At 46.7% G+C, this 27,861-nt stretch overlaps 1 protein-coding gene across 3 annotated transcripts in view; it reads left to right on the plus strand.

Annotated features, from left to right (window-relative positions):
- cnbd1 (cyclic nucleotide binding domain containing 1) overlaps positions 1–27,861 on the plus strand; it is a 272,191-nt gene that overhangs the window by 134,771 nt on the left and 109,559 nt on the right. For all 3 annotated transcript variants that reach the window (XM_070893726.1, XM_070893742.1, XM_070893736.1), the window contains exons 7-8: positions 3,135–3,272; positions 3,399–3,531. In XM_070893726.1, coding sequence (XP_070749827.1) covers positions 3,135–3,272; positions 3,399–3,531 — 271 coding nt within the window. The remainder of the gene's footprint in view (positions 1–3,134; positions 3,273–3,398; positions 3,532–27,861) is intronic.

The following is a 27,861-nucleotide window of genomic DNA, read 5'->3' on the forward strand; positions in this document are numbered from 1 at the left end:
GAACTTAATGAAAGGTAACTTCGATGGTATGAGGTGTGAATTGGCTAGAATAGACTGGCAAAGGATGCTTAAAGGGTTGACGGTGGATAGGCAAAGGAAAACATTTAAAGATCATATGGATGAACTTCAACAATTGTACATCCCTGTCTGGAGTAAAAATAAAACAGTGAAGGTGGCTCAATAGTGGTTAACAAGGGAAATTAAGGATACTGTTAAATCCAAGGAAGAGGCATTTAAATTGGCCAGAAAAGCAGCAAACCTGAGGACTGGGAGAAATTTAGAATTCAGCAGAGGAGGACTAAGGGTTTAATTAAGAGGGGGAAAATTGAATACGAGAGGAAGCTTGCCGGGAACATAAAAACTGACTGCAAAAGCTTCTATAGATAGGTGAGGAGAAAAAGATTAGTGAAGACAAACGTAGGTCCTTTGCAGTCGGATACAGGTGAATTTATAATGGGGAACAAAGAAATGGCAGAACAATTGAACAAATACGTTGGCTCTGTCTTCACGAAGGAAGACACAAATAACCTTCCAGAGGTACTAGGGGAACCGAGGGTGCAGTGAGAAGGAGCAACTGAAGGATATCCTTATTAGGCGGGAAATTGTGTTCGGGAAATTGATGGGATTGAAGGCTGATAAATCCCCGTTGCCTGATAGTCTGCATCCCAGAGTACTTAAGGAAGTGGCCCTAGAAATAGTGGATGCATTGGTGATCATTTTCCAACAGTCTATCGACTCTGGATCAGTTCCTATGAACGGGAGGGTAGCTAATGTAACACCACTTTTTAAAAAGGAAGGAGAGAGAAAACGTGTAATTATAGACTGGTTAGCCTGACATCAGTAGTGGGGAAAATGTTGGAATCAATCATTAAGGATGAAATAGATGTGCATTTGGAAAGCAGTGACAAGATCGGTCCAAGTCAACATGGATTTGTGAAAGGAAAATCATGCTTGACAAATCTTCTGGAGTTCTTTGAGGATGTAACTAGCAGAGTGGACAAGGGAGAACTAGTGGATGTGGTGTATTTGGATTTTCAAAAGGCCTTTGACAAGGTCCCACACAAGAGATTGTTGTGCAAAATCAAAGCACATGGTATTGGGGGTAATGTACTGACGTGGATAGAGAACTGGTTGGCAGACAGAAAGCAGAGAGTCGGGATAACCGGGTCCTTTTCAGAATGGCAGGCAGTGACTAGTGGAGTGCCGCAGGGCTCAGTGCTGGGACCCCAGCTCTTTACAATATACATTAATGATTTAGATGAAGGAAGTGAGTGTAATATCTCCAAGTTTGCAGATGACACTAAACTGGGTGGAGGTGAGAGCTGCGAGGAGGACGCTAAGAGGCTGCAAGGTGACTTGGACAGGTTAGGTGAGTGGGCAAGTGCATGGCAGATGCAGTATAATGTGGATAAATGTGAGGTTATCCATTTTGGGGGCAAAAACACGAAGGCAGAATATTATCTGAATGGTGGCAGATTAGGTAAAGGGGAGGTGCAACGAGACCTGGGTTTCATGGTACATCAGTCATTGAAAGTTGGCATGCAGGTACAGCAGGCGGTGAAGAAGGAAAATGGTATGTTGGCCTTCATAGCTAGGGGATTTGAGTATAGGAGCAGGAAGGTCTTACTGCAGTTGTACAGGGCCTTGGTGAGACCTCACCTGGAATATTGTGTTCAGGTTTGGTCTCCTAATCTGAGGAAGGACGTTCTTGCTATTGATGGAGTGCAGCGAAGGTTCACCAGACTGATTCCCGGGATGGCAGGACCGACATATGAGGAGAGACTGGATCGACTGGGCCTGTATTCACTGGAGTTTAGAAGGATGAGAGGGGATCTCATAGAAACATAAGATTCTGTTGGGACTGGACAGGTTAGATGTGGGAAGAATGTTCCCGATGTTGGGGAAGTCCAGAACCAGGGGACACAGTCTTAGGATTAAGGGCAGGCCATTTAGTACTGAGATGAGGAGAAACTTCTTCACTCAGAGAGTTGTTAACCTGTGGAATTCCCTGCCGCAGAGAGTTGTTGATGCCAGTTCATTGGATATATTCAAGAGGGAGTTAGATATGACCCTTATGGCTAAAGGATTCAAGGGGTATGGAGAGAAAGCGGGAAAGTGGTAGTGAGGGAATGATCAGCCATGATCTTATTGAATGGTGGTGCAGGTTCAAATGGCCGAATGGCCTACTCCTGCACCTATTTTCTATGTTTCTATGTTTCTACTATGCTTCGTGCATTCACATACATACACTGTAAACCCATCTTAGACTATCCTGTATTCTCTCTCAGTTTGACCCCACCTACTACCTTACTATTTCTTATTCTTATGCTATCTGTTCCTCCCAATCCTTTGTGAGCTTTGTTTCTCATTCCTAATACTACATCTTGGTGCCCATCTTCCTGCCAAATTAGTTGAAACTCTCCCCAACAACACTAGCAACCCCACCCCGCGAAGACATTAGTTGTGGCCCTGTTGAGGTGCAACCCGTCCTGCCTGTACAGGTCCCACCTCCCGCAGAACCGATCCCAATGTCCCTGGAATCTGAAACCCTCATTCCTGCACCAGCTCTCCAGCCACGCATTCATCTGCTCTATCCTCCTATTTCTATACTCACTAGCCAGAGATGACTACTTTTGAGGTCCTGCTTTTTAATCTCTTTCCTAGCTCCCAAAAACCTGTCGTTCAAAAGGCCTCAAAGGATCTCACACCTGGTCTCATGAGTTCCATTGAGATCCTTCAAGGGCATGAAGGGAGGAATTTCTGTGGAAGCCCAGGAACTCCCCCTGACATGACACCTGACAATGGGAGAGCAGGGCAGGGGCATGTGAATTGAATAACCGTCCACCTAGCTGAAATTTGAAAGATCTAGTCCAAAAGTGGCAGAAAACTGACAGTCAGGATATGACACTTTATCCATGACAACCCCAGGCTTAAATAAGACTTGCGCCAACTTCAACCCTAGGGTATTCGGGGACACGATTTTTAAATTATGCGTTGTCTCCTCAGGAATAACAAGATGGATTTTATTTGCACATGAACATGTAAACATGAAATAGTTACACAGTGAAGACTTAAATGTCTCTATTCAGGTTTGAATGAATACTCTTCAGAAGGTTATTATTTTTTGTTTCCAGTTGACTCTTGGAGATAGCTTTGGCAGCTTGGTACCAATTCCAAATCACAAATTAAGTAGCAGAGTTCTGTCGGTGTTCACAGAAGCTGACTGTGAAATCCTCAAAATTTCCATTGGACAATATAAACATGTACAAAAAGTGAGTACTTTGTTTAACTCTACTGACAATTGTTGGAATCCTGAATTCTTCTTTTTTCACTGTTTTAACCATCTGAACAAGAGAGCTAACAGGCAGTCATAAAAATGCTCTGCTTTTGTATTGAAGGATATAATGCTGCATAACCACGCAGTGAAGGAAGAGCTGATCCAAGCCTGTCCCTTTTATCAACAATGGCCAAAACTGTCTCTCAATAAACTGGTGGAGTTAATTAAGTGGAAGAAGTTTCCAGCAAATTATGGTTGGTATCTTTATTTAAATATGTTTCACTGGATAGATTTACTTGAGGCAAATGATAATCAAGTTGTTAGCGTTAGTGTTTTCTCAGAAGAATCACTCAACACTCAGAGTCGGTTCCAATGCTGATGCGGCCTTTATTACGCTTAGCGGGGAGGAAATCACAAGACTGAGTCCAGGCTTCTCTCCACAGAACAAAGGGTTACATTCACTTTTATATGTTTCACAACAGTTACAAACAGTTTACTACAGTTACACAGCCCATCACGGCTGGACACAAGCCAATCACAACGATTATAGATTACAAATAGGTTCTTTTAACCCAATAGAATTCCCCTTATGTCTCAGGAACCATGTGTTCGTCTCTTGTCAGCTTGGGCTGATTGATAACTTTACTACAGGAGATTAGTGGTTCTCTCACTAGTTCTTTCTTCTTGGAGAAATAATTGGTTTATAACCTTGTTTACAGGAGATGGGTTCTCTTATCTCTTTCTTCCTGGGGAATTAATTGGTTTATGGCCTTGAATACGGGAGATGGGTTCTCTCCTCATTATTCTTATCCTGCATCCAAGGCATTCCTATAGTGGGCCTCACAGGGTTATTGCTCGGTCATTGAACATTCAACAGTTCACAGCTTGACTACCTGATTTCCCATCATGCCTGGGCAGCCATTTTATGTGTGGCCACTTTAAACTTATATGCGTTTAGATATATCTAGCAGGTGCCTAATGCCTAGTATTCTGGTATATTCTAAAGCTGCCTACCTCCTACAACACAAGTAATCAAATCATTGGTTATTATTTGAAGAGACAGTATCATTTAATTGGCACAAAACATCTAACATAAGGCAAATACCAATGTCCCATAATAATAGCTGGCCAAATGTCCTCCTTTTGGACACTGACTCAAAAATTTGGCAATTTGGCAAAAAGGAATTTTATAATGTCTCCTCCAAGAGGAATGGTGGTTCACTTCAATATTTATGGGCAGGATTTAGGGACACTTCCTTTGAGGGCAGTACTTTTGATAAAATGCATTCCCAAGATAAAGTGTATACAACATAATGCATTTCATTTTTCTCCTATCTATAAGGAGAAATAACTGGAAGTCTGCTGGGGAAATGATTGTGATAAGAGTTACAACTGGAAGCGAGTTTCTCTGGTTGATATGGCAGGTCTATCAGTGAGCAGCTTTCATTGTAGAAGTGTTGATTGGCATTTTTTCCAACACTCAAAGATATACCTCGAATATATCAGAATTTTAACATTCATGTAGAGTGAATAATCGTTTAATCTGCCATATAAGTAGGACTAATGGATTGGCCCAGTCTGTAAATAAAAATACTAAGGGAGAAAAAGTGAATTTGTGGAAAAAGAAAAACAATGGACAGAGTTTTTGGAAAAATATTTTCAGTGACTTGATTTATGGTTATTTTTGATTGATAAATTTTTGTCACTTCCCATCATTACTGACTTCTGATTTGTTGCACCCAAAAGGATTTTGACATTTTTTTGAGTGATGTAATTGTTTCAGTTTTTGCTTACTAGTTATAGTTACATAGTACTGTGGGTTAGATTTTAACTTGAGCCACCTGGCATAAGTGAGCAGAAAATGGCCCGAAAGTGGCTTACTCACCCTGTTTACACTGGCGTTTTGGCAGTCACCATCCTCAAAGGGGCCTCCTGCTGGTTGGCTAGCGTACCTGCCTGTTTCAGCCATTAGACTTGTTAAATATGCAAGTTAGGTTCTTATGGTGTTTGTAGGACCTCGATTGCAATTTTGACGAACAACTGGGCAGAGAGTGAGTTGAATACACTGCCTAGTTTTAACAGACAATACACTGAAAAGGCAACAAAAAAGATAAGTTTAAAATGAATGTGCTGCATTAATTAGAGTCATTTTAGTGATGGGAAAAGGGTACAAGCAAGACTGGAGGGATTTGAAAAGGAAATTGGTTGGGAGGTAGGAGACAGAGAGATAAAGGGTATGCACTATATCTGGTGGGATGTGACAAGTAGTGCTCCTCAAGGATCTGTACTGGGGTCTCACATTTTCACCATATTTATTAATGATATGGATGAAGGAATAGACAACATAAGATCGTAAGAAATAGGAACAGGAGTCGGCCATACGGCCCTCGAGCCTGCTCCGCCATTTAATACGATCATGGCTGATCCGATTATGGACTCAGGTCCACTTCCCTGCCTGCTCCCTATAACCCCTTAATCCCTTATCGGTTAAGAAACTGTCTATCTCTGTCTTAAATTGAGTCAATGTCCCAGCTTCCACAGCTCTCTGAGGCAGCAAATTCCACAGATTTACAACCCTCTGAGAGTAGAAATTTCTCTTCATCTCAGTTTTAAATGGGCGGCCCCTTATTCTAAGATTATGCCCCCTAGTTCTAGTCTTCCCTATCAGTGAAAACATCCTCTCTGCATCCACCTTGTCAAGCCCCTCGTAATCTTATACATTTCGATAAGATCACCTCTCATTCTTTTGAATTGCAATGAGTAGAGGCCCAACCTAATCAACCTTTCCTCATAAGTCAACCCCCTCATCTCCAGAATCAACCTAGTGAACCTTCTCTGAACTGCTTCCAAAGCAAGTATATCCTTTCGTAAATATGGAAACCAAAACTGTATGCAGTATTCCAGGTGTGGCCTCACCAATACACTGTATAACTGCAGCAAGACTTCCCTGCTTTTATACTCCATCCCCTTTGCAATAAAGGCCAAGATTACATTGGCCTTCCTGATCACTTGCTGTACCTGCATACTAACCTGTTGGGCTAGACTTTCCACTTTTGTGCAGATCAGCCAAAAATGGGTGTTATTTCCAGTGTGAGCGGTAAAAATGGGTTTTGAAATCGGCAGATTATTGGCCATTTTCAAAACCCTAACTTTCCATTTTTGAAAATGGGCGTTACTGCGAGCGATCTGAAATAGGTGTTTGCGTTAAATTTTTTTGACCTTCTGCCATAAAGTGTCACCGACCATAGCAATGGCATGGCAATGCTCGTTTCCCATGTTTCAGGAGGTATGGGGTCATTATTACATGCGCATAAGAGGAGATAGAGAGAGAGGGAGCAGAGAGGGACTGAAAGCGTGTGTGGGTGTGGTGTGTGCTTCTTTGGCTGTTGTGGGAGGCACGAGGGAGATTCACCAGCAGCAAAAAGCCTATTAGCCTAAAGAAGGTAGTTGCAACGAGTTTTTGTGTACAAAAATAATATTTAACATGGAGGCGACCCAGCACGCTGTGGAGACTGAGGACGCTGGCGAAAGCAGTGAGCTGGGAGAGGAACAATTGGGAGGACGCAAAAGAGCAAGGAGGTTCTCGGACAAGGTAATGCCTCCCTCATGCAGGAGGTCGAGTCACACTGGGGTCAATTGACCCAGGGAGGGCGTGGGAAGCTCACCTCCAAGGCCTACCAGAAGCTATGTGCCGAGATAACCGAAGTGGTCTCGTCGGCGACCAACGAGGTGCGTGAGGGCAACCAATGCCGCAAGCAATGGAACAACCTTATCGGATCCGCCAGAATAAGTATTACATTTATTTACATGTACTTATATATTTATGTAATTAAAATTGTAAGTGTAATGAGTGATTAAAATCAGATGTGATGCCTTGCACTTATACCGGGGAAGGTTGTACTCAAAGCCTGCAGTCACGGTGTACGTCTTTAGGTAAAGAATGATCATTTTCATTATAATCATGATTACATCTGTCGATTATGTGTTGTATCAGTCTTTGTGACAGTACCTAGCAATGATATCACACAATGATTTTGTTATGTATGTAATAACTCGATAGACTGAATACTGTAAACTCACTCAGGTGCAAACCTGGCTCAACTTTATTCGGGCCCAAAGTGCCCACATTACATGGTGGCTTGCTTTATATATCTGGCCCGTGCACAAGTGCGTACAGCCCAATGACCTCCGACAGGGGCGCCCCCTGGTGGCTAGTAACCCCAAGCATACATACATGACAGATCTCATGCTGTTGTTTTCTTTTACAGAAGAAGCTTTCAAGGAATAGGGCCGAGCAGAGGCGAACGGGTGGGGGATCACCAATCGTCATCGACCTCACTGACATCGAGGAACGGGTGCTGGCACTAGTGGGAACCCACCCCGGTTGGCCACGCAAGCAGCAGCAGAGCCTGATGTGATGCCACGTGAGTAAAGTATACACCATTGCATGATGTAAAGTCAATAGATGCCACACCCACTCATATCCAACCAATATTATATGATAGACGAATCATAAAATTCCTCTCTAAATAATGACGTCCTCATGAGAATCATTGCAATGGAGAATTTGGTGATGGTCATGAAATGTGGTGTCTGTGATGATCTTGATAGCAGTGTTGCTTTTGTCGTGCATTGGCTGTGTGTAGCGCTGGACTCACCTTATGACCCTAACACCCCCTTCTCCTCTAATAACCTAATTTATGTTTTGCAGCTCAGCCAGCAGCGCAGTCCCATCCCGTGCAAGAACATCGAACCCAGAAGATGGGGACGTGGGGACGAACTCGCCGGACTCTCCTCCATCTGGTGCTGAGGAGCACTGATTCTCGCCCGTGCATCTGCTGGGTCCCTTCTCAACGGATGACAGTGCCGACTTCGAGGAGCCTGCATGCCCATTCGATACCGATGACATCTACTGCTCCTGCCGCCATTCGCACATCCACCGTGGAGGTACCAGGCCCAAGCACCTTGCCACAGGACACCCCAGGTGTCTCCAGAATGGCGCCGACCAAGCAGAGGTTGGTTCGACGTGGCAGGTCTGCTCCACGAGCGGCAGATCTGAGCGGGGACATGGAGGAGTGTTGACATAGATCAGCAGATCCAACAGACAATGGGGGGCATCCCTCCAGCTGGCCAGCATGTCTGCCACCATGACAGAGTTCGTGCCGCAGATGGCGGAAGCCCTGGAGCTGATAGCCAGGAACACTGGTGGCAGAGGCCTCCCAGTGGTCCCGGAGCGTAGCACTGCACCCCAAGGTGCTTTACTCCCATTGCCAACGGCACGAGAGCCAGGAGGAAGATCCTGCTTCTGGCCCGGAGGACGTTCCCACCTCGGGACCGTCCTCTCCCGTGCCCGTTCAAGCAGCGGTTCTGCCGTCACCGCCCCCCACCCCCCCCCCCCCCACCAATGAAGCAGTGCCTGGGGAGCTCCTTGGCCAGCCGACTTGGAATCAGGAGGCGTAGGGAAAGGGATGGAGGTGAGGAGGAGAAGCGGGGGGGGGGGAAAGGAATGTGAGGTGCATGGCCACAGGTGTTGTCTTGGGCATATTTTTATGTTGTTTGTGCTATTTTGGTGGGAGGGTCAGGGGAAGGGGCGAGGAGGCTACCTTGCTGGTTTGAATTTGTGTTCTGTGTTGCTGAAAATGTTGACCAATTGAATGATGTAAATGTGATAAATTTGTTGTGGGGTGGGGTGGGTTGGAGTGTTTTTTACAGTTATAATTATGATTTCACACAAATGGTCAGTTTAAATGTTTTTTATTTAACCTAACCTTGTTGCGCATTGTCTCAGATAGCTACACCATTACACATTGGTGATTCCTTAACATGAAAGCGTATAATTACATTTAACGAATCAACTTAAACTTTAACTGTCACCAAGGTGATGCACACTATTGATGTATGACCTGCATAATCAACAGTGTTGCAACTTTGTAAATAACAATAACGTTCTTTCAAGCAAAGCGCTCATTTATGAGCTGCTGACGTAAGAGTCTTGCAGCTATGTAGCCACCACGGACCCTTTCCTGTGGTCTAGAGGGGGGCGGGGGCATGGTTTCATTGTCAGCCTGATTGTCTGGCCCGAGGTCAGCGTCCACCTCCTTGTCCTCCTCTTCCTCACTCTCCTGAGGTGGACCGTCAGTCCCTTCTGGCAATTCTTGTCCCCTCCTGATAGCCAAGTTGTACAGCATTGAGCACACCACCACAAATTGAGCTACTTGCTCAGGGTGGTATTGGAGCTCTCCTCCTGAGTGGTCCAGGCACCTAAAACGCTGCTTAAACACTCCAATGGTTTTCTCAATGATATTGCAAGTGCCTCTGTGGCTCTCGTTGTATCGCTTCTCAGCTTCAGTGTGGGTGTCACGCAGGGTGGGTCATCAACCAGGTGGCGAGGCCCTATCCCCTTGTCACCAAGCATCCAGCATTGACCTTGTGACTGACTGTTAAACATGTCAGATACAGCGCTCTCACGCAGGATGTAAGCATCATGGATGCTGCCCGGAAATTTGGCATTCACTGCCATAATTATTTACTGGTGATCGACAATGAGTTGCACATTCAGGGAGTGGAATCCCTTGCAGTTCCTGAAAACCTCTGCATCCTGAAAAGGTGCCCGCATCGCGATGTGCGTACAGTCTATTGCTCCCTGCACCTTGGGGAAGTTAGCAATTCGGTAGAATCCTGAAGCCCTCTCAGTCTGAGCCTCCCTGGTCATATGAAAGCTGATAAAGTCAATACTGCGTGCATAAAGGGCTTCAGTGACTTGTCTAATGCAGCAATGTGTGGCATGCTGAGATATACTGCAAATGTTGCCAGCTGAGGCCTGAAAGGAACTCGACACGTAGAACGAAAGTGCCGTGGTGACCTTGACCTCGACGGACAGTGTGGTCCTGATGGTGCTGGCAGGCTGCAGATCTGCCCTGATGAGCTGGCATATCTCACTGTTAACCTCCTTGTGGAAGCGCAGTCTCCTAAGGCAGGTGTTATTGGACAAGTTGAGATAAGACCGCTTCTCCCTGTAAATGCGGGGGGTGTAAGATCTGGTCCTCATCATCAGTCTGGCACGTCTTATATTTGGCACATAATGCTGTTAAATATATCTTCTGCCATCTCTAATCTTCAGCATGTGCGTACTCATCAAGACAGGCTGAGAAATGACAGGCCCCATTCCAATAACTATCAGTATTACACCGAGTGTTCACAAACAATAAATGTCCCCACTAAGACACCTAAAGTAAATTCCAATCGTCCACAGTATGATAAGATGTTTGTTCAGATGTTCACATTACCTTAAAAGAACTCCAGAGTACATCCAAACTCCCCTGAAGTTGAAGCAGCCTTTTAAATTATGCGAAGTGCGATTTAGAACATGGCATCCATACCGCTGTGATTAATTCAAGTGAAAGCAATTTTTTCACAGCGGTTTTTTCGGTGCCTGATATTGTCAGCGAGATGTGTGCGAGGTGACGAAAGTAACGCTGGGCGATTTTCTGGGTATTAGTTTCGGCAAATGTGATCTTTACGACAAAAAAAAGTGTGGTATTATTAAATCTTGGTGTTAATTACGTGCCGAAAATAACGGCTAAGCAATATTATGGGCGCTCGTTTCGCCCATTCTGATCTTTCTGCACAAAAAAGGTGGGTGGGTGGTATTTTTTTATTGGTGTTCCGTTCATGTCAAAAGTAACGCTCGGCGATAAGTGACCGAGAAATGGTCGTTAGTTTCCATTTTGTGGCTAAATGGGCAATATATGGGCGTTATACCTCATTTCAGCGTTAAAATGGATGTTTAGTGGGCGGTATGCATGCAAAAATACTGGAAAGTCTAGCCCTTTGTGTTTCATGCACAGGTATCCCCAAGGTCCCGCTGTACTGCAGCACTTTGCAATTTTTCTCCATTTAAATAATAACTTTCTCTTTGATTTTTTTCTGCCAAAGTGCATGACCTCACACTTTCCAACATTATACTCGATCTGCCAAATTTTTGCCCACTCACTTAGCCAGTTTATGTCTTATTGCAGTTTTTTTATGTCCTCCTCACATATTACTTTTCATCCCATCTTTGTATCATCAGCAAATTTGACTACATTACACTTGGTCCTTTCTTCCAAGTCGTTAATATTGATTGTAAATAGTTGGGGTCCCAGCACTGATCCCTGCAGCACCCCACTAGTCACATATTGCCAACCTGAGAATGAACCAGTTATCCCGACTCTCTGTTTTCTGTTAGTTAGCCAATCCTCTATCCATGCTAATATATTACCCCCAACCCCGTGAACTTTTATTTTGTGCAGTAATCTTTTATGTGGCACCTTGTCAAATGCCTTCTGGGAGTTCAAATGCACCACATCCACTGGTTCCTCTTTATCCACCCTGTTCATTATATCCTCAAAGAATTCCAGCAAATTTGTCAAACATGACTTCTCCTTCATAAATCCATGCTGACTCTGCCTGACCGAATTATGCTTTTCCAAATGTCCTGCTTCTTTAATAATGGACACCAACATTTTCCCAACCACAGATGTTAGGCTAACTGGTTTATAGTTTCCTGTTTTTTGTCTGCCTCCTTTATTAAAAAGGGGGGTTAGATTTGCAGTTTTCCAAACTGCTGGGACCTCCCCAGAATCCAGGGAATTTTGGTAAATTACAAGCAATGCATCCACTATCCCTGCTGCTACTTCTCTTAAGACCCTTGGATGCAAACTATCAGGTCCAGGGGATTTATCCGCCTTTAGTCCCATTATCTTACTGAGTACCACTTCCTTAGTGATTGTGATTCTGTTAAGTTCCTCCCCTACTATAGCCCCTTAACTATCCACTGTTGGGATATTGTTAGTGTCCTCTACCGTAAAGACGGATACAAAATATTTGTTCAGAGTTTCTGCCATCTCCATGTTCCCCATTACTAATTCACCGGTTTCTTCCTCGAAGGGACCAACATTTACTTTAGCCATTCTTTTCCTTTTTATATACCTATAGAAACTCTTGCTATCTGTTTTTATATTTTGTGCTAGTTTACTTTCATAGTCTATCTTCCCTTTCTTAATCATTTTTTTAGTCATTCTTTGCTGGCTTTTAAAAGCTTCCCAATCTTCTGCCCTCCCACTAGTTTTGGCCACTTTGTATGCCCTTGTTTTTAATTGGATACCGTTGTTTATTTCTTTAGTTAGCCGCAGATGGCTATCTTTTCTTCTACACTCTTTCCTCCTCACTGGAATATATTTTTCTTGAGAGTTATGAAATATCTCCTTCAATGTCATCATCATAGGCAGTCCCTCAGAATCGAGGAAGACTTGCTTCCACTCTTAAAATGAGTTCTTAGGTGGCTGAACAGTCCAAAACGAGAACCACAGACTCTGTCACAGGTAGGACGGATACCCGTTGAGGGAAGGGGTGAGTGGGACTGGTTTGCCGCATGCTCTTTCCGCTGCCTGCGCTTGTTTTCTGCATGCTCTCAGCGATGAGACTCGAAGTGCTTAGCGTCCTCCCGGATGCACTTCCTCCACTTAGGCCAGGGACTCCCAGGTATCAATGAGGATGTTGCACTTTATCAGGGAGACTTTGAGGGTGTCCTTGTAACGTTTCCTCTGCCCACCTTTGGCTCATTTGCCGTGAAGGAGTTCCGAGTAGAGCGCTTGCTTTGGGAGCCTTGTGTCAGGCATGCGAACAATGTGGCCTGCCCAGCGGAGCTGATCAAGTGTGGTCAGAGCTTCAATGCTGGGGATGTTGGCCTGGTCAAGGACGCTAATGTTGGTACGTCTGTCCTCCCAGGGGATTTGTAGGATCTTGCCAAGACATCGTTGGTGGTATTTCTCCAGTGACTTGGTGTCTACTGTACATGGTCCATGTCTCTGTGCCATACAAGAGGGCGGGTATTACTACAGCCTGTAGACCATGAGCTTGGTGGCAGTTTTGAGGGCCTGATCTTCAAACACTCTTTTCCTCAGGCGGCCGAAGGCTGCACTGGCACACTAGAGGCGGTGTTGAATCTCATCGTCAATGCCTGCTCTTGTTGATAGGAGGCTCCCGAGGTATGGGAAATGAACTACATTTTCCAGGGCTGCGCCGTGGATCTTGATGACTGGGGGGCAGTGCTCTACCGCGAGGACAGGCTGGTGGAGGACCTTTGTCTTACAGATGTTTAGCGTAAGGCCCATGCTTTCGTACGCCTCAGTAAATACGTTGACTATGTCCTGGAGTTCAGCCTCTGTATGTGCGCAGACGCAGGCATCATTCACGTACTGTAGCTCGACGACAGAGGTTGGGGTGGTCTTAGACCTGGCCTGGAGACGGCGAAGGTTGAACAGGTTCCCACTGGTTCTGTAGTTTAGTTCCACTCCAGCGGGGAGCTTGTTGACTGTGAGGTGGAGCATGGCAGCGAGGAAGATTGAGAAGAGGGTTGGAACAATGAAGCAGCCCTGTTTGACCCCGGTCCAGTCGCGGATTAGGTCTGTAATGGACCCATTGGTAAGGATCACGGCCTGCATGTCGTCGTGGAGCAGTCAGAGGATGGTGACGAACATTTTGGGGCATCCGAAGCGAAGGAGGACGCTCCATAGACCGTCGCGGTTGACAGTGTCAAAGTCCTTTGCAAGGTCGAAGAAGGCCATGTATAAGGGCTGGCGCTGTTCCCTGCATTTTTCCTGCAGCTATCGCGCTGCAAAAATCATGTCCACTGTGCCCCGTATGGGACGAAATCCGCACTGCAACTCCGGGAGGAGCTCCCCAGCCACAGGGAGAAGACGGTTGAGGAAGACTTTAGCGACGACTTTCCCAGTGGCTGATAGCAGGGAGATTCCTCTGTATTGCCACAGTCGGACTTGTCCCCTTTTTTAAAGATGGTCATGATCACTGTATTGGAGCCAACAGTGCCTCAGCAGGGATTCCATCACCTTCCATAGCCTTGTTGTTTTTAAGCTGTCTTATGGCTTTTTCTACCTCGTGCAGTTTTGGGGTTTTGCCGAGATGATGGCAGGTAGCATGCTGCAGGATGGAGTCGAGAACACTCGTGTCAAAGGCAGAGTCTCGATTGAGATCATCTTTGAAGTGCTCCTTCCAGCGGGCCCTGACTGCCTCGGTGTCTTTGATGAGTGTTTCCCCGTTCTTGGCCAGCAGTGGTGTGGGGCCTTGGGTGTTTGGACCTGTTATATATGTAAACTTGTATTTAATCCCTTGGGAGCACAGGTATTTAAGGAGGTCCCACAGGTTGGAAAGGCACTCTGGAGACCCGCAATAAAAGACTAAGGTCACACTTTACTTTGAGCTCACAGTGTTCAGTCTGACTCTTTCTCCATACATAATAACTGGCGATGAGGATGGGATGATTGGTAAACTTTTGTGGAGCGACTCGACCAATACTTCATAGCCAACGAGCTAGATGGAGAAGAGAACGCTGCCAAACGAAGGGCGATCCTCCTCACCGTCTGTGGGGCACCAACATATGACCCATGAAAAATCTGTTTATTCCAGCGAAACCCACGGAAAAATCGTACGATGATTTGAGCACACTGGTCTGAGAGAATTTGAACCCGAAGGAAAGCGTTCTGATGGCGAGGTACCGGTTCTACACCTACAAAATGTCTGAAGGCCAGGAAGTGGCGAATTATGTCGCCGAGCTAAGACGCTTTGCAGGACATCGCAAATTTGAAGGACATTTGGAGCACATGCTCAGAGACTTTTTTGTACTTGGCATTGGCCAAGAAACCATACTTCGCAAACTTTTGCCTGTAGAGACCCCAACCTTGAGTAAGGCCACAGCAATAGCCCAGGTATTCATTGCCACCAGTTGACAATACTATGCAAATCTCTCAGCACACAAATGCTGCTACAAGTACTGTGAACAAAGTGATGTTGTTTTCCAATTGCAACATCCAGGGCAGGTCACACATGCCTGCAGCTGCACAACCGCAGATGTCTCAGAATCCACCATCAAGGGTGATGAATTCAAGTTCATTAACACCTTGCACCTTGTTGGCGCTGCGGGGTGATCATCGTTTCCATTCATGCCGATTCAAAGGGTGCGTTTGCAAGGGCTGTGGAACAATGGGACACCTCCAACGTATATGTAGACGAGCTGCAAATCCTGTTAAACTTGTAATCCATCATGTTGCAGAGGAGGACAGATCCACGGAGGATCACGACGAACTAGAGCCTCAGACCGATGAGGCAGAGGTACATGGGGTGCACACATTCACCACAAATTGTCCCCCGATAATGCTGAAGGTTGAACCAAATGGACTCCCGGTGTCAATGGAGCTGAACACGGGCGCGAGCCAGTCCATCATTGGCAAAAAGACTCGAGAAATTGTGGTGCAGGAAAGCCCCTAGGCCAGTCTTAACTCCAATTCGCACAAAACTAAAAACTTACACAAAGGAACCGATTCCTGTAATCGGCAGTGCTACTGTAAAGGTCTCCTACGATGGAGCAGTGCACACCTACCACTCTGGGTGGTACCGGGCAATGGTCCCATGCTGCTCGGCAGGGAGCTGGCTGGGAAAGATACGCTGGAAGTGGGATGACGTCTGAGCGCTTTCGCCCGCTGACGACACTTCATGTGCCCAGGTCTTAAATAAGTTCCCTTCGCTGTTCGAACCAGGCATCGGGAAATTTCAAGGAGCAAAAGTGCAGATCTACCTAATTCCGGGGACACGACCCATCCATCACAAGGCGAGAGCAGTACCATACATGATGAGAGAAAGGGTAGAGATCGAGCTAGACCGGCTGCAAAGAGAGGGCATCACCTCACTGATCGTGTTCAACGAGTGGGCCAGTCCTATTGGCCCAGTCCTCAAAGGAGATGGCACCGCAACTATCAATCGTTTCTCCCTACAGGACCAATACCAACTACCAAAGGCCAAGACCTCTTTGCAACACTGGCGGGAGAAAAGATGTTCACGAAGCTGGATTTGACTTCAGCCTACATGATGCAGGAACTGAAGGAATCATCGAAGTGCCTCACCTGCATCAACACGCACAAAGGTCTTTTCATTTATAACAGATGCCCGTTTGGAATTCGATCAGCGGCAGCAATATTCCAGAAAAACATGGAAAACTTACTGAAGTCGGTCCCGCACACCGTGGTCTTCCGGGACGACATCTTGGTTACAGGTCGGGACACAGTCGAGCATCTGCAGAACCTGGAGGAGGTTCTTAGTCGACTCAACCGCGTGGGGCTCAGGTTAAAATGCTCGAAGTGCGTTTTCCTGGCACCTGAAGTGGAGTTCCTGGGGAGGAGGATCGCGGCGGATGGCATCAGTCCCACCGATTCGAAGACAGAGGCAATCGAGAACGCACTGAGGCCACAGAACGTGATGGAGCTGCGGTCGTTTATAGGACTCCTGCACTACTTTGGTAACTTCTTACCAGGTCTCAGCACACTGTTAGAACCACTGCACGTCTTACTGCGTAAAGGGGGCGAATGGGTTTGGGGCAAAAGCCATGAAAATGGCTTTGTAAAAGCTAGAAAATTGTTATACTCAAACAAATTGCTTGTGTTGTATGATCCATGTAAGCGTAAGATACTAGCATGTGATGCGTCGTCATATGGTGTTGGGTGTGTAATGCAAGAAGCTAGTAATTTTGGGAAATTGCAACCGGTTGCTTATGCATGCAAGAGTCTGTCTAAGGCTGAGAGAGCCTACAGCATGATTGAAAAAGAAGCGTTAGCATGTGTCTATGGGGTAAAGAAAATGCATCAATATCTGTTTGGGCTAAAATTCGAATAGGAAACTGAACATAAGCCACTCATATCCCTGTTTTCCGAGAGTAGGGGGATAAATACTAATGCATCGGTCCGCATCCAGAGATGGGCGCTCACGTTGTCCGGATACAACTACGCCATCCGCCACAGGCCAGGCACAGAAAACTGCGACTATGCTCAGTAGGCTGCCACTGCCCACCACGGGGGGTGGAAATGGCGCAGCCCGCAGATCTAGCCATGGTTATGGAAGCATTTGAGAGTGAGCAATCACCCGTCACTGCGGGCAGATCAAAACCTGGATGAGCCAGGACCCCTTATTGTCCCGAGTCAAAAACTGTGTGCTTCCCGGGAGCTGTTCCAGTATCCCAGTGGAAATGCAGGAAGAGATAAAGCCGTTTCAGCGGCGCAAAGATGAAATGTCTATACAGGCAGACTGTCTTCTGTGGGACACTCGGGTAGTGGTTCCCAAGAAGGGCAGAGTCACCTTCATCAGAGACCTCCATAGTACACTCCCAGGCATCGTAATGATGAAAGCGATAGCCAGATCCCACGTGTGGTGGCCCGGTATCGATGCGGACTTAGAGTCCTGCGTTCACAGATGTAATACATGCTCGCAGTTAAGTAATGCACCTAGGGAGGCACTGCTAAGTTTATGGTCTTGGCCCTCCAACCCGTGGTCTAGGGTACATGTCGACTATGCAGGCCCATTCTTGGGTAAAGTGTTCCTTGTGGTTGTAGATGCGTACTCCAAATGGATTGAATGTGAGATAATGTCAGCTAACACTCCCGTTGCCACTACTGAAAGCCTGCGAGCCATGTTTGCCACACACGGCCTACCCGATGTCCTGGTATGCGACAACGGGCCATGTTTTACCAGTGCTGAGTTCAAAGAATTCATGACCCGTAACGGGATCAAACATGTCACATCTGCCCCGTTTAAACCAGCGTCCAATGGTCAGGCAGAGAGAGCAGTGCAAACCATCAAGCAGAGCTTGAAGAGGGTAACTGAAGACTCACTGCAGACTCGCCTATCCCGAGTCCTGCTTAGCTACCGCATGAGACCCCATTCACTCACTGGGATCCCACTTGCTGATGTGCTCATGAAAGAGAGCACTTAAGACAAGGCTCTCATTAGTTCACCATGATCTATATGAACAGGTAGAGAGCAGGCAGCTTCAACAAAGTACATACAATGATAGTGCAAATGTGTCACGCGAGATTGAAATCAAGATCCTGTTTTTGTATTGAATTATGGACAAGGTCCCAAGTGGCTTACCGGCACTGTCGTGGCAAAAGAGGGAAGCAGGGTGTTTCGGGTCAAACTTTCAAATGGACTCATTCACCAGAAACACTTGGACCAAATCAAACTCAGATTCACAGACTATCCTGAGCAACCCACTTTGGACCCTTACGGCGAAAGAGATCAAGGGGTATGGAGAGGGGTACTGAGGTGAATGATCAGATCATTCACCTCAGTACCCCTTTCCTGCTTACTCTCTATACCCCTTGATCCATTCTTTGACCCCCCCCCAACATGCACACCAGTGGCAAATGGCACTGCGGTTGGCCACGAAGCAGAATCCATCATCCACAGCAGCCCAGCAGGACCCACCACATCAGGCAGCCCAGCAAGGCAAGCTGCACAGCAGCCCAGCTGGTATTGATTCACCAATACCAGCTTTCACACCGAGACGATCAACCAAGGTAAGAAGGGCCCCAGATCGACTCACCTTGTAAACAGTTACACTGTTGACTTTGGGGGTGAGTGTTGTTATATATGTAAACTTGTATTTACTCTGTACAGCCACCAGAGGGCTCATAGAAACATAGAAAATAGGTGCATGAGTAGGCCATTCGGCCCTTCGAACCTGCATCACCATTCAATAAGATCACGGCAGATCATTCACCTCAGTACCCCTTTCCTGCTTACTCTCCATATCCCTTGATCCCTTTAGCCATAAGGGCCGTATCTAACTCCCTCTTAAATATATCCAATGAACTGGCATCAACAACTCTCTGCGGTAGGGAATTCCACAGGTTAACAACTCTCTGAGTGAAGAAGTTTCCCCTCATCTCAGTCCTAAATGGCCTACCCCTTATTCTAAGACTATGTCCCTTGGTTTTGGACTTCCCCAACATCGGGAACATTCTTCCCTCATCTAACCTGTCCAGTCCCGTAAGAATCTTATACGTTTCTATGAGATCCCCTCTCATCCTTCTAAACTCCAGTGTATAAAGGCCCAGTTGATCCAGTCTCTCCTCATATGACAGTCCAGCCATCCCTGGAATCAGTCTGGTGAATCTTCGTTGCACTCCCTCAATAGCAAGAACGTCCTTCCTCAGATTAGGAGACCAAAACTGAACACAATATTCCAAGTGAGGCCTCATTAAGGCCCTGTACAACTGCAGTAAGACCTCCCTGCTCCTATACTCAAATCCCCTAGCTATGAAGGCCAACATACTATTTGCCTTCTTCACCGCTTGCTGTACCTGCATGCCAACTTTCAATGACTGATGTACCATGACACCAAGTCTCGTTGCATCTCCCCTTTTCCTACTCTGCCGTCTTTCAGATCATATTCTGCCTTTGTGTTTTTGCCCCCAAAGTGGATAACCTCACATTTATCCACATTATACTGCATCTGCCATGCATTTGCCCACTCACCGAACCTGTCCAACTCACCCTGCAGCCTCGTAGCGTCCTCCTCACAGCTCACACCGCTACCCAGCTTAGTGTCATCTGCAAACTTAGAGATATTAAACTCAATTCCTTCATCTAAATCATTAATGTATATTGTAAATAGCTGAGCCCTGCGGCACCCCATCAGTCACTGCCTGCCATTCTGAAAAGGACCTGGTTATCCCAACTCTCTGCTTCCTGTCTGCCAACTTCTCTATCCACGTCAGTAATTACCCCCAATGCCATGTGCTTTAATTTTGCACACCAATCTCTTGTGTGGGACCTTGTCAAAAGCCTTTTGAAAGTCCAAATACACCACATCCAACGTTTCTCCCTTGTCCACTCCACCAGTTACATACTTAAAAAATTCTAGAAGATTTGTCAAGCATGATTTCCCTTTCATAAATCCATGCTGACTTGGACCGATCCTGTCACTGCTTTCCAAATGCGCTGCTATTTCATCTTTAATAATTGATTCCAACATTTTTCACATGACTGATGTCAGGCTAAATGGTCTGTAATTACCCATTTTCTCTCCCTTTTTAAAAAAGTCGTGTTACATTAGTTACCCTCCAGTCGATAGGAACTGATCCAGAGTCGATAGACTGTTGGAAAATGATCACCATGGCATCCACTATTTCAAGGGCCACTTCCTTAAGTACGGCTGAGCCACCTTCCCCATTTTATTTTTACTCCAGACAGGGATGTATAATTGTTGAAGTTCATCCATGTGACCTTTAAATGTTTTCCGTTGCCTATCCACTGTAAACCCTTTAAGTATCATTCGCCAGTCTATTCTAGCCAATTCACGTCTCATACCGTCGAAGTTACCTTTTCTCAAGTTCAGGACCCTAGTCTCTGAATTAACTGTATCACTCTCCATCTTAATAAAGAATTCAACCATATTATGGTCACTCTTCCCCAAGGGGCCTCGCACAACAAGATTGCTAATTAGTCCTTTCTCATTACACATCACCCAGTCTAGGATGGCCAGTCGTTTAGTTGGTTCCTCGACATATTGGTCCAGAAAGCCATCCCTAATACACTCCAGGAAATCCTCCTCCACCGTATTGCTACCAGTTTGGTTAGCCCAATGCATATGTAGATTAAAGTCGCCCATGATAACTGCTGTACCTTTTTTGCACGCATCCCTAATTTCTTGTTTGATGCTGTCCCCAACCTCACTACTCCTGTTTGGTGGTCTGTGCACAACTCCCACTAGCGTTTTCTGCCCTTTGGTATTCCGCAGCTCGACCCATACAGATTCCACATCATCCAAGCTAATGTCCTTCCTTACTATTGCGTTAATTTCCTCTTTAACCAGCAACGCTACCCCACCTCCTTTTCCTTTCTGTCTATCCTTCCTGAATGTTAAATACCCCTGGATGTTGATTTCCCAGTTTTGGTCATCCTGGAGCCATGTCTCTGTGATGACAATTATATCATATTCGTTAATTGCTGCCTGCGCAGTTAATTCGTCCAGCTTATTACGAATACTCCTCGCATTGAGGCACAGAGCCTTCTTGCTTATCTTTTTAACACACTTTGCCCCTTTAGAATTTTGCTGTATTGTGGCCCATTTTAATTTTTGCTTGGGTTTTCTCTGCCCTCCACTTTTACTTTTCTTCTTTCTATCTTTCGCTTCTTCCCCCATTCTACTTCCCTCTGTCTCCCTGCATAGGTTCCCATCCCCCTGCCATATTAGTGTAACTCCTCCCCAACAGCACTAGCAAGCACTCCCCCTAGGACATTGGTTCCGGTCCTGCCCAGGTGCAGACCGTCCAGTTTGTACTGGTCCCACCTCCCCCAGAACCAGTTCCAATCTCCCAGAAATTTAAATCCCTCCCTTCTGCACCACTCCTCAAGCCACGTATTCATCTGAGCTATCCTGCGATTCCTACTCTGACTAGCACGTGGCACTGGTAGCAATCCTGAGATTACTACCTTTGAGGTCCTACTTTTTAAATTAACTCCTAGCTCCCTAAATTCAGCTTGTAGGACCTCATCCTGTTTTTTACCTATATCGTTGGTACCTATATGCACCACGACAACTGGCTGTTCACCCTCCCCCAAAATGTCCTGCAGGCGCTCCAAGACATCCTTGACCCTTGCACCAGGGAGGCATCCTGGAGTCTCGATTGCAGCCACAGAAACGCCTATCTATTCCCCTTACAATAGAATCTCCTACCACTATAGCTCTCCCACTCTTTTTCCTGCCCTCCTGTGCAGCAAAGCCACCCACGGTACCATGAACTTGGCTGCTGCTGCCCTCCCCTGATGAGTCATCCCCCGCAACAGTACCCAAAATGGTGTATCTGTTTTGGAGGGGGATGACCACAGGGAACCCCTGCACTACCTTCCACTGCTCTTCCTGCTGGTCACCCATCCCCTATCTCTGTGCAACCTTTACCAGTGGTATGACCAACTCATTAAACATGCTTTTCACGGCATCCTCAGCATCGCGGATGCTCCAGAGCGAATCCACTCGCAGCTCCAGTGCCGCAATGCGGTCTGTCAGTTGCTGCAGCAGGATACACTTCCCGCACATGTAGTCCAGTGTCCCTGAGTTCCCACATTGCACAGGAGGAGCATGAATCGTGTCCGAGCTCTCCTGCCATGACTTAACCCCTAAATAACCTAATTTGGCAACAACAATGATAAAGGTTACCTACTGATAAAGGAAAAGAAAAGGAAAAACTGCTCACCAATCACCAGCCAATCACTCAACCCCTTGGCTGTGACGTCACCCTTCGATTTCTTTCTACTTCTTTTTTGCCTTCTCTCCCTGCACCAGCACCAGCTGGCTCCTCCTCGATGAACTCCCGCCGCTCCGTCTGATGGGCCTTTTACAGGCCTCCCTCCGACCTCCCACTCCTCGTCGACGAACTCCCGCCGCTCCGACTAATGGGCCTTTTATAGGCCTCCCTCCGATCTCCTGCTCCTTCCATAATCCCTTGAGAGCACAAGTATTTAAGGAGGCCTCACAGGTTGGAGAGGCACTCTGGAGACCTGCAATAAAAGACTAAGGTCACACTTTACTTTGAGCTCACAGTGTTCAGTCTGACTCTTTCTCCATACATAACAGGACCGTAGGTGGCCTTGACTGCGATGAAGAATCCTCGCCCATGACGATCACTGCATTTCTGTCGGCCAGCTGCTGTGTCTCTTGTGCTTTCTCCATCCACCACCTGTTCTTTAGTTCCTGGGTTTTTTGTTGGACCTCAGCCTGGAGCCGTCTGTAATGCTGCCTTAAATGTACGCCACTGTTCATCAACCGTCCTACACTTTAATCTATTTTCCCAGTCCACTTTAGCCAACTCTGCCCTCATACCTTCATAGTCTCCTTTATTTAAGCTTAGTATGCTAGTTTGAGATCTAGCTTTCTCACCCTCCAGAGTTGTATATCCAAGATTGCAGATGACACTATGTTAGGTGGCACAGTAAGCTGTGCAGATAATGGACATCAACAGGCTAAGTAGTGGAAAAAACTATGGCAATTTGAGTTTAATGTTGGGGAAGTGTGAAGTTATCCACTTTGGATCCAAAAAAGACAAAATCAGAATAATATCTTAACAGTGAGAGACCAGGGCCTCCTTAGCGTCTCCCGTTATCGCCTTGGGGGGGTGGGTGTAACTAACGGCAGCTTAATTACTTACCGACCGGGCGCGGCCAGATGAACGACTCCCACTAACTTCGCTGGAAGATTTGCGCCACCAGTAGGACGTTGCGCCCAGATCTCCTTCGCCCGTAGATCATGATGTCATTGCTGTGCGCATCGCCCCGATAGCATCCTGGACTCGAACTTCAGTTCCGTCCCCTCCAGCATCGCCAGGCGAAAACATTGGCAGCTGCAGGAGGCATTGATCGGGTGGCTGGGCACTTTGGGGGCGAAAATTAAAGGGGAGGTGGCCACAGTAAGTATAAAATTTAAAAAATTGTGGTTTTCAATCTTTTTGATACCTTTTCAGACATGACGTATCAGCCGGGCACTCTGCTGGAGGGCATGGGGCTGATCAGGCCGGATCATGGCTACGGTCGGGAACCATCTCGCTGGTTCCAATGCAGAGCCTGCAGCGATGGCCCTTCCCTTTAAGGGAGGGTAGGAGCCTTGGAACGCGGCAGCACTGCAGGCCCATTGTGCAGCGCTGCACAACTACCGCTCCACCTGCGCCTGCTGCGCTCAAGGAAGGAAGTGGAGTGCTTGATTTAGCGGTCCACTTCCTTCCTGGAGTGCAAACACCGAATTTTTTATAAGTTGAAAATCTTGATCTTTTAAAAGTTAGCGTGCTCCCGCATTTCTCCCCCTAGGAGCTTTTAGGAGAAAAGACATTTGGGTGTCCATGTAAACAAATCACTAAAGCTAGAGCACAGGTACAAAATGCAATTAAAACGGCTAATGGAATGTTGGCCTTTATCTCAAGTCATGCTTCAGTTGCATGGAGTCTTAGTCAGACCTCATCTGGAGTTTTGAATCTAGTTCTGGCATCGCATCTCAGGAAGGATATATTGGCATTAGAATGGGTGCAGCATGGATTCACAATAATGATACCAGGGGTTAAAGGTCTAAATTATGGAGACACATTGTATAAACGTGGCTTGTATTCCCTCGAGTACAGAATATTGAGGGGTGATCTAATCCAGATGTTAATGAATTATAAAAGGATTCAAAACAGTAGATAAAGAGAAACTGTTTCCTCTGGTAGGGAAATTCAGAACTGTTATGTATTTAACCCTTTGTAACTTGCATTACACCTGACCACCAAAGGGCCCACCTGTTGGAGTCCCAAGGGATCCCGCAACCCTTGGGAGCACAGTATATAAGCGGGCCACCCACAAGGTACCTGCACTCTGGAACCTTAATAAAAGGAGCTAAGGCCACACTTGCTCATAACGCACAGTACTCAGTCTCACCATTTATTATGAGTATAACAATTGGCGACGAGATAAAGAACAACCGTGGAAAAATGCAAAGAACAGTCGGACACCTGGAGAAGTTCACAGAAGGGGATGATTGGGAGGCCTTCGTGGAGAAACTCGACCAATACTTTGTGGCCAACGAACTGGAAGGGGACGAGAACGCCACCAAATGAAGGGCGATCCTCCTAACTGTCTGTGGGGCAACAACCTTTGGCCTCATGAAGAATCTCCTGGCCCCGGCAAAACCCAACAGAGAAATCCTACTAAGAATTGTGTATGCTGGTCTGGGAGCACCTAAATCCTAAGGAAAGTGTTTTGATGGCGAGATATCGGTTCTACACATGTCAGCAATCGGAGGGCCAGGAAGTGGCGAGCTATGTCGCTGAACTAAGGCGCCTCACAGGACATTGTGAGTTTGAGGGATTCCAAGAACAAATGCTCAGAGACTTTTTTGTACTGGGCATCAGACATGAGACAATCCTTTGCAAACTGTTGACTGTAGAAACTCCAGATCTGAGTAAAGCCATAATGATAGCCCAGGCATTTATGTCCACCAGCGACAACACCAAGCAGATTTCGCAGAACAAAGAAGTTTCAGCCAGTACTGTGCATAAAGTAACATCGGTTTTGAGCAGAAATGCACACGGCAGAATGTACACGCCGGCTGCTGTGGCCCGACCTCAATGGACCCAGAGTCCACCATCATCTGTTAATGCGAGGCAGTTAAAACCCTGTTGGCGCTGCGGAGGTGATCACCGGCCCCATCAATGCTGCTTTAAACACTATGCGTGCAATGGTTGCAGAACAATGGAACACCTCCAACGAATGTGCAGGTGAGCTGCAAACCCTGCAAACCACCACAGTGCAGAGGAAGATCGATCCACAGTGGATCAGACGGAGTTGGAAACTCGTATGGAGGAGGCAGAAGGGTACAGGGTACACACATTCACGACGAAATGAAATGCCCACCAATAATGTTGAAAGTTGAACTGAACGGCATTCCAGTATCTATGGAGCTGGACATGGGGGCAAGTCAATCCATAATGAGTAAAAAGGCCTTCGACAGGCTGTGGGGAAAGAAGGCACACAGGCTCAAGCTCAGCTCCATTCACACTAAACTAAGGACTTACACCAAGGAACTAATCCCTGTAATTGGCAGTGTAGAAGTCAAAGTCTCCTATGATGGAGCAGTACACGAACTCCCGCTATGGATAGTGCCAGTGGATGGCCCCACATTGGGCAGAAGCTGGCTGGGGAAAATCCGCTGGAACTGGGACGACATTTGAGTGCTTTCGTCGACGACGCCTCATGTACCCAGGTTCTAAGCAAGTTCACATCGTTATTCGATCCAGGCATTGGAAGCTTCTTGGGGGTGAAAGTGCGATCCATTTGGTTCCCGGTATGCGACCCATCCACCAGAAGGTTCGGATGGTACCGTACATGATGCGCGAAAAAGTGGAAATTGAGCTGGACAGGCTGCAACGTGAAGGTGGAATTCAACAACTGGGCCAGTCCTATTGTCCCGGTACTCAAGGAGGACGGTACGGTTAGAATTGTGGGGACTATAACGTAACGATTAACCGTTTTTCGCTGCAGGACCAGTGCCGGCTACCTAAGGCAGACGACCTATTTGTGACCCTGGCTGGAGGGAAGACGTTCACCAAGCTGGACCTGACCTCAGCCTACATGACGCAGGAGCTGGAGGAGTCTTCGAAAGGCCTCACCTGCATCAACTCGCACACAGGTCTGTTTATCTACAACCAGTGCCTGTTCGGGATTCGGTCGGCCGCAGCGATCTTCCAGCAGAACATGGAGAGCTTGCTAAAGTCGGTTTCTTACACAGTGGTCTTCCAGGATGACATATTGGTTACAGCACTTGAAGAATCTGGAGGAGGTTCTTAGTCTGTTGGATCACGTGGGGCTCAGGTTGAAACACTCAAAGTGTGTTTTCCTGGAACAGGACATTGCATTCTTAGGAAGGAGAATTGCAGCAGACGACATCAGACCCACCGACGCCAAGACGGAGGCCATCAAGAACGTGCCGCGACCACAGAACGTGACGGAGCTGCAACCATTCCTGGGACTCCTTAACTATTTCGGTAATTTCCTACCTGGGTTAAGCACCCTGCTAGAACCCCTACATGCGCCACTGCACAAGGGAGATGATTGGGTATGGGTGAATTCACAAGAGGCTGCCTTTAAGAAAGCCAGAAATTTATTGTGTTCTAACAAACTGCTTGTCCTGTATAACTCATGTAAACAATTAGTGTTAGCTTGCGATGCGTCGTCATACGGGGTCGGGTGTGTGTTACAACAGACTAATGATTCGGGGATTTTGCAACCGGTTGCGTATGCATCCAGGAGTTTGTCCAAGGCTGAAAGGACCTACAGCATGATTGAAAAAGAGGTTCTGGCATAGGTTTACGGGATTAAAAAAATAAAAAACTTATTTGGCCTTAAGTTTGAGCTTGAAACTGACCACAAGCCACTCATATCGCTGTTCTGAGAGCAAAGGGATTAATACCAATGCCTCTCCCCGCATCCAAAGATGGGTGCTCATGCTGTCGGCATACAACTATGTAATGTGCCACAGACCGGGCACAGAGAACTGCGCAGATGCTCTCAGTCGGCTGCCATTGCCCACCACCGGGGTGGAAATGGCACAACCAGTGTACTTGCTCATGGTCATGGAGGCATTTGAGAACGAGAAGTCCCCCGTTATGGCCCACCAGATCAGGACCTCAACCAGGATCCTTTACTGTGCTTGGTAAAAAAAAACTGTGTCCTCCATGGGAGCTGGTCCAGTGGAGATACAGGAAGCGATTAAGCGTTCCACAGACGCAAAGACGAGTTGTCCCTGCAGGTGGACTGTCTTTTGTGGGGTAATGGTCTTGCCCAAAAAAGGCAGAGACACATTTATTTGCGAACTGCACAACACCCACTCAGGCATCGTAATGATGAAAGCCATAGCCAGATCTGACGTGTGGTGGCCTGGCATCGACTCAGATTTAGAGTCATGCGTGCGCCAGTGCAACACTTGCTCTCAGCTGAGCAATGCACCCAGAGAGGCACCACTAAGTTTGTGGTCGTCGCCATCCAAACTGTGGTCAAGGATCCATGTCGACTATGTAGGCCCATTCCTAGGCAAAATATTTTTGGTTGTCGTGGACGCTTACTCAAAATGGATTGAATGTGCAATAATATCTGTAAGCACATCCACGGCCACCATTGAAAGCCTACGAGTCATGTTTGCCATGCACGGCTTGCCTGATGTCCTAGTCAGCGACAAT

Source organism: Pristiophorus japonicus, chromosome 1, assembly GCF_044704955.1.
Source record: "Pristiophorus japonicus isolate sPriJap1 chromosome 1, sPriJap1.hap1, whole genome shotgun sequence".
NCBI classification, from domain to species: Eukaryota; Metazoa; Chordata; class Chondrichthyes; family Pristiophoridae; genus Pristiophorus; species Pristiophorus japonicus.